Genomic DNA, 15,094 nt, shown 5'->3' with positions numbered 1-15,094 from the left:
GCTGTCTATCCCCGCTGCACGTTATACAACAAAGCGACACAATGTATGGCAACAACAGCAAAACAGCAGTGGATATCCTCGACACCCAACGAGCACGTCATGGCTCTCTATATACAAGAAGCCATTTGCCATATCAGAACGGTTACTGGTCAGAGGAAATCAATCATCATGTGGCGAGGTCATGTGGTTTCCTTGCATTCAACATGAGAATGTATGGTGACACTGTGATTTGCGGTGTCCATGTATTTGCTTGCTCAGCAGTGTGTGTATGGCGGTGATGGGCTGTTTACTGTGAGGCTGTTGTAAAGTACCTTGGAGATCTCCCTCACCAGCTCTCCCTCGTGGGACTTCATGCTCGCCTGCTCTCTCGCACTGGGAAGGAGAGCGGCACCAAGGGTCTCTCTGCAGCACTAAATATGTAAACACACACATACACACACACACACACAATGAGAGGTAGCGAGAGAGATCAATTTTCTATACACTACATGTTAAATAGTGCTTGACTTGAACTTGAGCTCTTAAAGCCCTCTACACAAACACACCATGCACACAAAACAGTCTGTTAAATTCATGACGAATGTTTTTACATTTATGAATTTGAATTGGATTCTTGCACTATATGTCTACAAGCACATAATTAGTATACATATAGTTCATACCAGAAACACACAAATAAATTCAAATGATATCCATACATAATGTCCATTTTCATATTTCCATATTTATGCTAATGAGCCAATGTGCACACACACACAGAGAAAAACACAAAACAAATGTCAAAATATTTACATACCTGCACTCGCATTGCAACAATTTTGTACAGAAATGTGGCAAATAAATCCACATATCGTGCTTGTTCAGCTCACACAGACTTGAGCGTGTGTGCACACACAGAAGCCCTTATGGAACAGATTAATCTGTTTGCAGTCATTGCATCTGTGCTTGATCTCACACTGAGAAAACAGACCTATGAAACAGGCATGGAGCCAAAGGTCCACAACGCTCACGAGGCACTGCAACAGAAGACTAGCTACTGATCTGGAAACAGTCTTAACCTGCACTTGTATTCTATCGCTATAGTAAACTTCCAATAAAAACTGATTTAAAGTTTAAACTGATTTAAACTGACCAAGACCACCTTTTTACAACTATGACAGGATTCCATCCAAAGTGCAAAGTGTTCCTGAGATTAGTTGTAAGGTTGTACAGCAGCATGTACATTTTATTCAAACATTTAAAAGGAGCAAAATCATTTTTTAAGTAAACTGATGGTTAGGGTCCCTGATTTGAGGCCCTCAGTTAGGCAAAGGCCTAGTGACCTTGGACATGCCAACAAAAGGCCATACCTGTTCAAATGCATGAAGCTATCAGTGAGTGCAGGCCATGGTAAGGAGTGACTGTCTATCACCCTGTTTGCTTTTCTCCAAATCCCTATTGACCATGAATAATCAGCATTCTCACACTGGGCTGCTTTGTGTTCTGTTTTCTCCCCTGAATGAGATCTCTTACCCCCAGCTGTAAGATGGGTCGGATTGGGTTTCGCACACATAACACACCATGGTGAAGCTGAACACTGAGTTATCAAGTCATTGTTTGGCTGTGAAGTGACAGGAAACTACAAGATTTACAAATGAGGGAAAATTGCACAAATTCTGCCTCAATTTTCTGCCTTATCCAGAGAGAAACAAAACGGTATATTCTCATGGGCAACTTCTGCAGCACCCATAAATCATTGCTACAATCATTTGGTGCCTCAACAGCACCTGTTTCACCATGATATCTTTCCCTATCAGCATACGAACAAAAAGTGTATTAATAAATCATATTTGTGTAACACTTATGGCACATTGTTGGTACACTATAATATAATATACATATAATTGATGAGTATCAAACCAGCCACAGTTTAGTTACAGACAGTTTCCAATGCGCATCACCATCTGTGTCCCTGCAAAATGATCTAAATAGAGAAAGGCCTGGAGATCGGCCCGTGTGTTCCCCCCGACAGAAGGGCCGAGAGATAGCGCGGTACCGGGTGTCTGTTTACTCTACCTGAGCTAGTGCGTTGCCCTGCCAGCAACTCCCGCGGGCACCGACAGGAAGCGGCACGCTCGCCAACGCGCGCAACGCGGCAGGGAAAGATGGTTGAGTCGAGTCACAACCGGTCACTGTCCGACCACCCGTCGGGCCACACACACATGGCACAGGGGACAAGAAAGACAAGTGGGTGTGAGAGAGAACTAAAGAAAATGGTCTATAATAGAAGGACAATGTCTATTAAATAGTGAGTGATTGTTTCAAACTTTCATTGCAATACACGATTGAATTAATTGCGTCTAATATGCAGTATACAAGCCTAAAATAGGCAAGCAAAGAAAAAAAACATATCATTATCATATTCTCCAAATAGCCTACGGTTACCTGAAACAGGAAACAAAATGCAAAGACTCACCTGGAACCAATCACAACTTATCCCTTTCCCAGAAGTGGAATAAATATCATTCGTCCGTCCGTCACACACCGAACAAACATCTCACTTATCATGCCTTTAAAAAAAAGTCTTAGTCTGATGTCCTTTCAACAGTATTCAGCCTACTCTCGATTGGAGCCTCACTCCTTTGCGCATTTAGTCGGCTTGGTGCATCCCTGTGGCTCATGTGAACGAACGAGTGAAGAACAGAGACAGAAACCCGATACCGCTGTGGAAGGTCCCTTGGGAACGTCAGAGCAAGAGGTACAGTCCGCAATCAAACCCCATTCCCAAGATACTCCTCCGGTTACTCTGCGTCCAAAGCTTCTGTTCTAGGTACAGTGTCCCAAGCCACCCAAAACGCGACTCTTCGAGGTGTAGCTTACTTGAGGATTGTCCCCAGGACAGGAAAAGATAAAGCAACTCTCGGGATGGGCTCACTGTGGCAAGACTGCACTTTCTGGGATGCTTTGGTTGGGATTAGCATAGCCTGCAGCAGCCTATAACATATAATGCTAACATCCCTCCCCCACACATATTTTTGATAAGGAGATCAATACCCGATATAATAAGATTGTCTACGCTATACGAAAATGCAATTATTCACAAATGGTATGCATTTTTCCAGATCTGATGCAATATTCCCAGAACATTGTGGACTACAGTTTGGTAATTGGCCTAAGATGTAAGGTGCTGTCCAGCCTTAACGCATGTTGTAGGTTAGTTCAAATTTAGTTCATATTGCAAAGACACAAAATATCACATTGTTATGGTGCAGTAACAATGTAACAGTAAGAACTGTTTATAGGTGTGGCTTATTCATGCCGCTCTCTCATTGGCCAGTAGGCGCAAAGTGAGTTTTTAAAATGCTTTCATGACAACACGCTCAGCTAGTCGCTGAATGGACTAATGGTGAATTTGGTAAGAATACTCGCATGATTTATAATCAGTTTTGCAACTGTTTTGTGTTTGAAATTCGTGCAGTAGATGGTGATATGAGTATACGATGCATTTGCATGCATTAGATTGTGAGGAAAATGTGCAATTCAGTTTAACAAGTTTCTAACACTACGGTTGCTAACCTAGCGTTAGCTCATCTGGTGAACTGACGTTACAGTCATTGCAACAGTGCCCTTTACAAACTATTCATTTTTACTTTGCTGCAAGTGCTTCGTGAGGCGTGTCATAGCCCCCATTGATATCTTGATAGTTAATGTCAGAAATGCACTCATGGACGAACTAAAATGCCACTTCATAATTGTATGCAGGTGCTACTATATTGCTAGCTGTCAAATACTTCTAGATATGCACTAGCTAGCCTAGCCAACTACTAACGTTACCGTCTGTGGGCTTGTAGAGGCTGCGCCTGCGTCCGTTTAGATTAGAACAGTAGGCGCGCTGTTACGTGTAGTTGTATTGAACACAATTCCAAATGTAGAACATTTTGTCAGTTCACATGTGCGCTCTACACAATATTTTTTTCCAAACATGAGGGCGGATCCCGAAGTGTGCTGAACCCAGAGTCCTATCACCGAGAGAGACGTGCAATCTAGTGTTAATCAGCCACATGTTTTAAAGGACTAGACCGATGATGACCATGAAGGGGGGAGAAACTGTCACTAGAGCAGGGGTTCTCAAACATTTGTGGGCCGTGGACCCCTCATGGAGTGGAAAATGCTCCAAGGACTCCTCATAATCGCAACACATACAACTTAAGTTAATCATGTAGTTGTACAGCCCTTTTTTCTGTTATGTTATATGTATTTTAAAAACATAGAGTGCTAATACCACAATAGTCATGTTCGCAGACTGACAGTATGTAGGATTTTTTTTAAAGGATTGTTTTTTTTAAAGGATTGTTGTTTCTTTGTCAAATGTAGGCCTATTGTGTTGATAACATAGTGTTTGCTTCACATAACTTTCATTTTGTTGGTGGTTAATTAATAGTAAAGTGTTTTGACGTATTGATGTAACGTATCAGCAGATCAATTTGGCAAATACTGATACTGTAGCATGTTTCGCCATATAAGACAATTTCATATTTGGTAGCAAACTTTGTCAGGGACCCCCTGACAATGTGCTGCGGACCCCCTGGGGTTCCCCGGAACCCACTTTGAGAACCAATTCACTAGAGGACATGTCATGCTCATAACTGAACTGAAAAATAGCCTACATTTCAGGGTCGGCGGGTAACGAAGGCTAAAAATTATGTTGCATAAGGCCTGGGCATTTTTATTATGCGCACATCACATCACATCACAGGGAAGTTTAAATAGCCTTACAATTTATTGCTAGTGTCGTCCAGGTCCACCGTTTCCTAAGACCAAATAAATCATTGTGGATTTTAGGAGGAATGGGCTTGATCCAGCTACTATACATGGAAAAGATCAGACAGAATAGAATAGAATCTTTAATGTCCACCAAGGTGGAAATTTTTCTTTGGCTCGCCAGACATAAAGACAGATGGACATAAAGCCACAATATCATCTCAGACATACGAGTTGAAATATCATGATAAAATACATAGAAAAAATAAGAGTAGAAAGTACATAAAAATAGGAGTAAAAGAAATAGCATCTCAGTTTGATATTGTCACATGGTTTGATTGAGGATACTGATGGCGTTTGGAGTAGCCTAAAGGATTTTTACACTTTTTACCAGATTTTACACTTTTTGCCAGAGGCACTCTGTAGCGCCTCCCAGACTTCAAGAGCTCAAACTGGCTAGAGAGAGGGTGTGTACTATCTGCAATGATTTTCCTAGCTTTCTTCCTCATTCTGTCAGTATATATTTGTGTCAGGTGTCTTTGAGGTCTTCCTATTTTACTAGCCATTGACACCATCCTGTTTAGTTTGTTCTTGGATCTACAGCTAAGGTGTCCAAACCATGCAGAGAGCTGAAAGGTTAACACACTTTCAATGTGTGTGGTGTATACTAGCTCATTTATCTGAGCACTAACACCCAGACGGCTCAGTCTTCTGAGGAGACTGAGTCGTTGTGAGCATTTCTTAAAAATGTACTCAGTCTTGTCAACAACCGTACCTAGGTATTTAAAAGTTCCCACAGTTTCAACTGCTAGGCCATTAAAGGAACACGCCACCCAAAATCAGTAGTGATATATGTTCTTACCGTAACTTTCACGAGTTGAGTCGTACCTCTCCCGCGTCGGTAGGTGCACTCAAACGCTCTGTCGCGCGGCACGAATGTGTTAGCATGTTGCTATGCTAGCGGGCTCTGCCGTGGCCGTAGAGAGAGGCACATAGCAGTATTCAAACACCTCCACGTTTTACCTACTTAAATACAGTTGCACGAGTAGTTGATGAAAAATGTTAGGGCACACAACATGAAACGTGACGATTTTCCAAGCGAATAAACATGAGAACTACAATGTGTGGCGCAATAGCACTTGGGAGTACTTCGACCTAGCGTGGTAATATTATTAACACCTAATTGTAGATCCTATCCACCACAGAGTTTAGAATCCATGCTGGATCGACCCTCAGCCTCTCCCTCCCCTCTGAGCGAGAGAGGCACACACACTAGAGATGCGCTGATGGGCTATTATTTCAACCATAACTGCATAGCAAAACTTATCATCCATCAGCCATCCATCAGCACTAAAGTTTGTTGACCAATTTTCAAAACTGCACCCGCCATTCGCTGGTTGTTTTAATGTAGGCTATATGGGTGATGCAGCGCTGCTGACGTGAGGCTAGAAAGCCATTGCCTGTTCTAGAAAGACTGATCTAATGCAGCAAGGCAAAAGTCGTACATTGGCTAGGCCTATCCCCAGAATATCAGCAGTAAACTCAGTCTCTGTCGCGCAAAACAGTCTCCAAATAAAACGCACATCGGCCTGTTGCCTATTCTGCCAGCTTGTGACAATATATCGTCCAAAATGCTTGATTGCATTGCATTCTCCACATTTTTAGCTACATTTTCATGTACCACATCAGCATTTTTGTTCAGTGAATCTTTTGTAAATTGCTTTACAATTACCGTCGGGCCCTTGTCAGCAGACTTCGGCTTGCCTCTTGCCATATTCACTCCTTGTCTTCCGATGTCATTTCTGAGTCATCTACAGATGTTCACCTCCCTAAATAGAACCAACTTCAACCTGTGTTATATCCTAGATGAGACTGCCTGGGTTATTTTGCTTAGATGCCTATATATAAAACACATAATTGTAGCCTACCATTCAGGGAATAGGCATTTAAAAGAGAGACAGAGAGTGATATGACTAAGAAATGACATCGGGCGATGGCAGTGCGAGATGTTCAGAACGTATAGCTAAAACTTCTACAAACTCACTAACATCCACAGCGGAAAAAGAAGGTAAGAAAAATAGTCGGAAAACTTAGATGTGTAAGGCAAGCAAGCAAGTCTGGCGATTGTTACTAAAAATGTGAACATGCACGTTGCATTGTTGTGCGGTGGACTTTCAGAATGAATGGAGTCGGAGTTTCTTTAATATCGAGGCGTCATATTTGTCCGATGGCCTGCTAGGCTATAAAATGAATTGCGATGTCTGTCTGAAAAAGACGCGCTCGTGCAGTCAAAATGAATGGGAGTCTTCAGAACAGCCTTGTCAGTCAACCTGACATAACAGTGTGTAAAGTAGCCTATAATGTGAATGACTTGTTATTTTATCAAGGATTTCTTTCTTTTTGCAAAAAATAAAGTAGCCTACAATAGGCATTAATTAGTAGGCCAGGAGCATGCTGAAATTATGTGGCAAATTGCGTTTTTTATTACAATGATAAAATTGTAAAAGGACGTGACCGAAGCTGAGGCAAGCCAGGCAATAGGCCTATAGGCCCGACGGTAATTGTAAAGCAATTTACAAAAGATTCACTGAACAAAAATGCTGATGTGGTACATGAAAATGTAGCTAAAAATGTGGAGAATGCAATGCAATCAAGCATTTTGGACGATATATTGTCACAAGCTGGCAGGCAACAGGCCGATGTGCGTTTTATTTGGAGACTGTTTTGCGCGACAGAGACCGAGTTTGCTGCTGATATTCTGGGGATAGGCCTAGCCAATGTACGACTTTTGCCTTTTAATATATTTGCTGCATTAGATCAGTCTTTCTAGAACAGGCAAGGGCTTTCTAGCCTCACGTCAGCAGCGCTGCATCACCCATATAGCCTACATTAAAACAACCAGCGGATGGCGGGTGCAGTTTTGGTCAACAAACTTTAGTGCTGATGGATGGCTGATGGATGATAAGTTTTGCTATGCAGTTATGGTTGAAATAATAGCCCATCAGCGCATCTCTAGTGTGTGTGCCTCTCTCGCTCAGAGGGGAGGGAGAGGCTGAGGGTCGATCCAGCATGGATTCTAAACTCTGTGGTGGATAGGATCTACAATTAGGTGTTAATAATATTACCACGCTAGGTCGAAGTACTCCCAAGTGCTATTGCGCCACACATTGTAGTTCTCATGTTTATTCGCTTGGAAAATCGTCACGTTTCATGTTGTGTGCCCTAACATTTTTCATCAACTACTCGTGCAACTGTATTTAAGTAGGTAAAACGTGGAGGTGTTTGAATACTGCTATGTGCCTCTCTCTACGGCCACGGCAGAGCCCGCTAGCATAGCAACATGCTAACACATTCGCGCCGGCGCGACAGAGCGTTTGAGTGCACCTACCGACGCGGGAGAGGTACGACTCAACTCGTGAAAGTTACGGTAAGAACATATATCACTACTGATTTTGGGTGGCGTGTTCCTTTAAGTGAAACTGGCTCTGTTGTGTCTTGTTTTTTGCAGAAGACTAACTCCTTTGTTTTTGACACATTGATCTCTAGCTCGCTATCATTGCACCATGCTTCAAGGGCCTTTATGTGTGCTAGATAGGAGGCCTCACCAGAGGGGTCAGTTTTTTGTAAGAGGCCTACTAACGCCATGTCATCCGCATATTTTATCAATTTGAAGAGGATATCGTTGATAGAGAACTCGTTAGTGAATAGAGAGAAAAGTAGAGGGGAAAGAACGCTGCCTTGTGGGCAGCCTGTACTGATGGTTTGCACTCCTGACAAAATGCCATTTACAATACCCTCTGAGGGTGACAGGAGAGGAAGTCTCTGATCCAGAGAATCAGGCCCTTATCTATGTTAATTTTGGCTAGTCTTTGCAGGAGAATGTTTAGTTTCATGGAATTAAAAGCTGCACTAAAATCTACAAATAGGACAGTTACTATGGAAAAGAAGTGGAACTGTTCTCCTGCTATAGATACCTTGGGGGTATAGCCTACAGCTGGACAACAAGCTGGACTGGTCCATCCACATGGGAGATCTGTCCAAAAAAGGACAAAGCAGACTACAATCAGGAAGTTGACCTGTCTGGTCAATCATATTAGATTGCCTTTTAAGTTTGCTGGCATGAGAAAAGTTAGCTAATTAATTCAAACTGAAGAAGAGGAAAGTTACAATATAGTAGTTTATTTTGCAGAGTCATCTGTCTGTGATTACATCAATTTATATTTTGAATACCAAACAAACTTGTTAATGTCAGGCTAAATGTTGGTTCTACATGTGGGGCGGTGGTAGTGAAGTAGTGGTTAAGGAGCTGGGCTAGTGTGCAGTAGCCTGAAAGTGGTGGGTTCAATTCCTGGCTTCCACAGTTGTACCCTTGAGTAAGACACTTAACCCCAATTTGCTCCGGGGACAATGTGATCCCTTGTAATATAGTCGACATATGTAAGTCACTTTGGATAACGTAGTGCCTGCTAAATTAATAAATGTCAATGTAAATGCTTTGTATAACCCCCTTACTGAACCCTTGATGCATTGCGTAATTAACAGTAAACTAAATGTTCCCTGGGTCTCCCAGCCAGCTGTCATGAGGACCACAGAGTTTGATTCGTCTGACGAGGAGGACACGGGTGAAGAGGAGTGTACCCCTCTGCTAATCTCCTGGTAAGCCCTTCACAGGTTTTACGTGCGCAGTAAAGGGAAGTTGCATTCAAGCTTCATGAAAAGTTGAAGCAATCATTAGTCCATGTGCGTCACGATTATATTCTAAGTCAGTTCTACCCAGGCTCTAAAATTGAAAACACTCGCCTTGTATTTTAAGAAGATGTATCTAATCCAATGAGAAGTACCTTCCCACCAGGGTAGGAATTTCACGGCGGCCACGACGGCCATGGCCGTCGTAGCCCCTTGCGTTGGCCGTGAAGCCCCTTTGAAAATCATAGGTTTACAGGCCACGGTGGCCTTGGTGCCCCCTTCTTTCAATATTCTGCTTTGTGTCCTACTAATAGCAATTTTGATTTAGCCTGTGGCCTGTCAAAATAATCTTAGCATTCACAGCGCAAATTAATTTAGTCTTTTACGCAGTGGAGAAAGTGACAGCGCAAGAAAGAAAGTGTGTCCAAATTCACCCATTCTTCTCAGTTGAACTACTCGCGAAGTAGCCTATTCATCACACAGACATCACAAGTATCACATGAAAGAGCTTTTTCTCAGCTTTTAAACGATGTTAGCCGATAATTGCTGTATTGAACGGTTCGCGAGAAAAGTAAATAATATAATTCCATTTAATCATACATTCTACTGAAGCTTTTGCGTCCATGATCTCCCTACCTATTCATCTGAATACTTCACGAACCCTTCTTTTAACACATGACAAACCACATATCACAATAAACAGCAGACCTTACCGAACACAAAGGTGTAAAGCAGTCCCCTGTATAGTTAGCCGTTCCAGAGTAATCCAGTTGAATTTGCAGTAAATTTTGACATGCATGGATGTCTCCAAATTTGGGCTTTAAGTTTTATAATGTGTTTAAATTGTTCCACATGATTTCATAATGGGCCAAATACAAAATAAATGTTACAAATATCGCCTAGATATTGGTAAATCAGAGGACAGCTGACTAAGAGTTTGTGAAAGTAGCCTTTATGATCACAAAATGCTAAGCATGCATCTAGGCTATTTGAGTTTCTTAAAGCTGAGCTGTGCTTAAATTTAAATTGTTCAATACATGAATTTTAATAGCAGGCCAAATATAAAATACATTTTATATATAGCCTAGATATCTGTTTTTATTAGATGATCAGATGATTTACAGTTATATGTAATAGGTCATGTTTCATGTTTTTGTAATGTTTCATACAGTGATGCAGGTCTACTGCAGTGAATAGGCTAAATACAACTTTGATAATTTTTATAGCCTACTACTGTATAGTTAACTTTGGCCTTGGTGCCCTGACATGTGGCCTTTGTGCCCCCCACCAAATATGCCCAACTGAAGGCCAAGTGGCCTTGCCCCCAGAATGGTGAAATTCCAAGCCTGCTTCCCACCATTATCATATCAGGCAGTAGCAAAATGTGTGATTATGTGAACAAATACCTGTATTGTGTCCGGCATCACAGTATTAGTGTTCATATTAGTGAACACTAATTAGATCCCTAAATCTTACCTATGTATGTAACTATGTTGGCTGATGCTTAATCCTGTATCCTTGATGTTTTTGTTTATTTGTGTGCTTGTTTACTGTAGGTTGTCTTTGTCAGTGGTGGAGTGCTCCCAGTCTCTGGGTATTTGCTCACTGCCAGGTAAGTCACAGCCAGTCCCAGTGGTACTGAACTGAAAGGCCTGTATGTGTGTCACAGCAACTCGTCATCTAACAAGTCTGCTTTGTGTCTCATCGTTTGGCAGGATGCAAGTACAAAGATGTGAGGAGGAACCTGCAAAGGGACATGGGTAGGGTGACCTCCTTTTCTACTGAATGGCTGAGTGAGGAGTGGCAGGTGCTTGCTGGGAGTTGAGATTAGTGTGATGTAATTGATGTAATTGATTGTTATGAATTCTTGTTGATTGATTCATGATTTTAACATGATTATAATATCAATTCATACAAGGTGTTAAACTATTAAACTCTGCTTCAAGTGCACACAATGAGTATGGGACTTGCACATCTTAGAGAAACAGTTTAATGCTTAATGCTGCTACTCTTGTAGTTAAGCTATTCTAGTAGGTTGCTTACCTGTATTTAAGCCATGTGTGGTTGCTTACCTGTATCTGTGTATATGTGGCTGTCTCCAGGCCAGCTACAGGAGCAGGGTGTGGAGGATGTGTTTGTGTTGTGCACGCGTGGGGAGCTGCAGCGCTATCGGGTGCCGGGGCTCCTGGAGGCCTACAGCCAGCATGGTCTCACCATCCACCACCTACCCTTCCCGGACGGCTGCGCCCCCGAGCTGCCCCAGTGCTGCCAGATCCTGGAGGAGCTGCAGGCTAGTCTGCAGGCCAACCGCAGAACCATCATCCAGTAAGACACTCCCACACACAGAGTGGACGCACATCACACACATGGAGTTGATATACACATATATACTCACACAGAGTGGAGACACACATATACTGCAACAAGTAATATAATAAATTATTCTGACATAAATAATTATAAAGTATATTTCTTCTAGAAATGGTTGCTAAGTAAAGCAGACACAGCTCTCACAGATCAGGTTGTGGTGCGGTAATATAGAGCGTAATGCAGTCCTCGAGAATGGCTGCAGAGTTTTTTACAATGGCTTCAAACCAGCTTTGAACGCAATTCAGCCAATCACAATTACAAATCAAGGATTGATAATATCCATTTTAGAAGGCTCTTTTTTCTTCTAACTTGCATTGTAGAATTTTGAAAGTCTGATACTGTAAATTCATTAGATCTGTAAATTTAGTTTATAATAGATAAAGCTTGAATTCTGTAAAAAAAATCAGCGATAAAATAGTATGACTGACCCTACTTTGTTTTTCTACAGTTGTTATGGAGGTCTTGGTCGTTCAGCACTAAGTAAGTGGACTTTCCCTACCAACTGGTGTACTGTTATAGAAACCTTCAGCTTCACACAAGAGCTTCATTAATTCTACATCTGTGTGTGTGTGTGTGTTTCTGTGTGCACACACTTGCCAGTTGCGGCGTGTCTGCTACTACAGCTCTCTGTCTCCATGACGCCCAACAAAGCCATTGAGATCCTCCGGGAGCTGAGAGGAGGCGGGGCCATTCAGACAGTCAAGGTGAGTGACAGAGGAGGAATCTGCTGAAACCCGACACCTTCAGTTACTGTACAAGTCCTGAAGTGTTTGTAAACTTTATACTACAGCATAAAATTCTCAATATACAGTAGTTCAGGTTGCAAACGTCATGCTTAAACATATCAATGTCAGTGTATTAGGTTGCAAATTTTATACAACAGCACATCAGGTTCAGTGCATTTTAGGTTGCAAATGTTATAGCACAGCATGTGTTTAGTTTATGTTGTAAACTGTTCACAACATGTCTAACACAATTTACTTTAGACATCAAACTTCATACTGTAGCACATCAGGTTCAGTGTACTTGAAGTTGTACAGCCAGAACATTTCCCTGTAAATGTCACAGGAAACACCTGCCTTGGATTAGTTGTAGACCACACACTGTTGTCAATCTGCTCATGTATATTTTCCATCATATGCTTTAAGGACTGTCTGGGGCTCCTCCATCTAGAGTGTCCAAGAGTTGTCCGCTTTTAACATTTTTATCCGCTTTGTTGTGGTCCGTGTACTGATTACAAAGATATGTATAAGTCCAATGCCTTATTTTATCTGTCTTGAAGCTTACTGGTTGTCAAGTCTGCTGGTTCTACAACCCCAAAACAGAAAAAGTTGGTACGTTGTGTAAAATGCAAATAAAAACAGAATGTGATAATATACAAGTCTTGTTTAGCAGCAAAAAGGACAAAGACAACATATCAAATGTTGAAAATGTGGACTATTTCATGGAAAATATATGGTAATTTTGAATTTGATGCCAGCAACATGTTTCAAAAAAAGTTGGGACGGGAGCATGTTTACCACTGTGCCGCTTCACCTCTTCATTTAACACAATTCTGTAAATGTTTATGAACTGAGGAGACCATTTGCTACAGTTTTGAGAATGAAATGTTGTCCCATTACTCCACGATATAGGATTTCAGTTGCAGACAGGCCATCTTAGCACCTGGACTCTTCCTCTATGGAAAAATACTATTTAAATATGTGCAGAATTCATTTTGGCATTGTTTTTCTGAAATATTCAAGGTCGTCCCTGGAAAAGACATTGCCTGGATGGCAGTATATGTTGCTCAAAACCTGTATACATAATTCAGAATTGATTGTGCTTTGCCAAGATGCCCATGCTGTAGGCACTAATGCTCTTCCACACTGTCATAGATGTTGGGTTTTGAACTGAGCACTAAAACAAGTTGGAAACTTGGCCCCCTCCTCTCTAGCCCAGATGAGTCCATGATTTTCAAAAAGAATGGCACACTTTGATTGGTCTAACCACAGGACCTTTTTCCACGTTACCTCAGTCCATTTTAAACAAGCTCAGGCCCAGATTAGAGGGTGGTATTTTCTGTATCATGTCTCAATACAATTTTAGCTGTTACAATATTGGCTGCAGTTTTTGAATTGAGTATCAAACTGTACACATAGACCATGTTTATCAGAGGTTTTTCTGAGCCCATACAATGACATGTCTGGAAACAGGTCTGGTATTGATGCAGTGCCATCTGAGGTCCTAAAGACCACGGACATCCAATTTGTTTTTCAGCTCTCTCCCTTGTTTGCAAAGATTTCTCTGTATTATCTGAATGTATTAATAATATGTCCTGTAGATGATTAACTCCCCAAATACATCACAATTTCATGTTAAGAAGCATTAAAATGACTGTCATTTGTACGCAGAAGTTTACAGTGATGAATATCCCTACATCTTTACTTCTAAGAGACCCTACCTCTCTGCGATGCTCTTTTTCATACCCAATCATGTTGCCACTTACCCTAATTAGTTGTGAAACATTCTTCCTTTTGTTTTCTTTATCATTACACAACTTTTCCAGCATTTTGTTACCCCGTCCCAACTTTTTTTGAAACATGTTGCTGGTATCAAATTCGAAATTAACATATATTTTCCATGAAATTGTCAAATTCGTCATTTTCAACATTTGATATGTTGTCTGTGTCCTTTTTGCAACTAAATATAAGTTTAAGAGATTTGCAGATTATTACGTTCTGTTTTTATTCACATTTTACACAATGTCACAACTTTTTCTGTTTTGGGGTTGTAAAAATAAGCTGGTAATACTTGCAAATTTATCATTTTTGTCTGTCCTTCACAGCAATATAACTTCCTTCATGAGTTTCGGGAAAAGTTTGCTGAATATCAGGAGAACAAAGCTTTTTCAGAGAGATCGGTGTCCCGGTAACTCGCACCCACCCCAGCCCTCAGGAGATTTGAGATTCTGATTATTATAAGGGAAAATACTGCTTTGTTTTCAATTGTGGAGAAAATGCTATCAGCTTGATTATGTTTCATAAAAAGTGTTAATTTTCTTAATTGCACTTCATAAGAAAAATTTGTAATTTTGCAGAAATATTTTAAGTTTTAATTTTCCACATTTGTCTGGGAGAAAGTAAGTTTGTAGAGCTGATTTTCAGTATGCACCTTGTGAAGTAAATTATATGAATGACCACCAAATGTGAATAAAAGGGATATATTTGGTAAAATGATGTGAATTCCAGCATCAATGCAGCAAAATTAAGCATTCTCCAAATACAACCCATTTGAAAGGAGCAAGAGGGCAATACGC

General features: G+C 41.1%; 1 protein-coding gene across 1 annotated transcript; it reads left to right on the top strand.

The window, feature by feature from the left end:
• The first annotated feature begins 3,342 nt into the window (after positions 1-3,342).
• On the top strand, positions 3,343-15,014 carry cdkn3 (cyclin dependent kinase inhibitor 3). Its single transcript, XM_076300657.1, has 8 exons — positions 3,343-3,394; positions 9,311-9,396; positions 10,983-11,038; positions 11,142-11,186; positions 11,529-11,751; positions 12,245-12,276; positions 12,397-12,500; positions 14,624-15,014. Exons 1-8 carry the CDS (start codon positions 3,383-3,385, stop codon positions 14,708-14,710), a joined length of 645 nt encoding a protein of 214 aa, XP_076156772.1. The 5' UTR covers positions 3,343-3,382; the 3' UTR covers positions 14,711-15,014.
• Positions 15,015-15,094: the final 80 nt, after the last annotated feature.

This window comes from Alosa pseudoharengus, unplaced genomic scaffold, assembly GCF_046254945.1.
Source record: "Alosa pseudoharengus isolate Yale_2024_CS ecotype anadromous, Long Island Sound unplaced genomic scaffold, YU_APseudo_1.1 YU_APseudo_1.1_scf_22, whole genome shotgun sequence".
Taxonomy (NCBI): domain Eukaryota; kingdom Metazoa; phylum Chordata; class Actinopteri; order Clupeiformes; family Clupeidae; genus Alosa; species Alosa pseudoharengus.
This window is presented reverse-complemented; position numbering and strand designations above follow the sequence as displayed.

Bases quoted from the DNA above. Each gene is read 5' to 3' on its own strand.
- cdkn3 (XM_076300657.1), top strand. The intron at 11,039-11,141 runs GTAAGTCACAGC...ATCGTTTGGCAG, and splicing joins GGGTATTTGCTCACTGCCAG to GATGCAAGTACAAAGATGTG. The intron at 12,277-12,396 runs GTAAGTGGACTT...CACACTTGCCAG, and splicing joins TCTTGGTCGTTCAGCACTAA to TTGCGGCGTGTCTGCTACTA.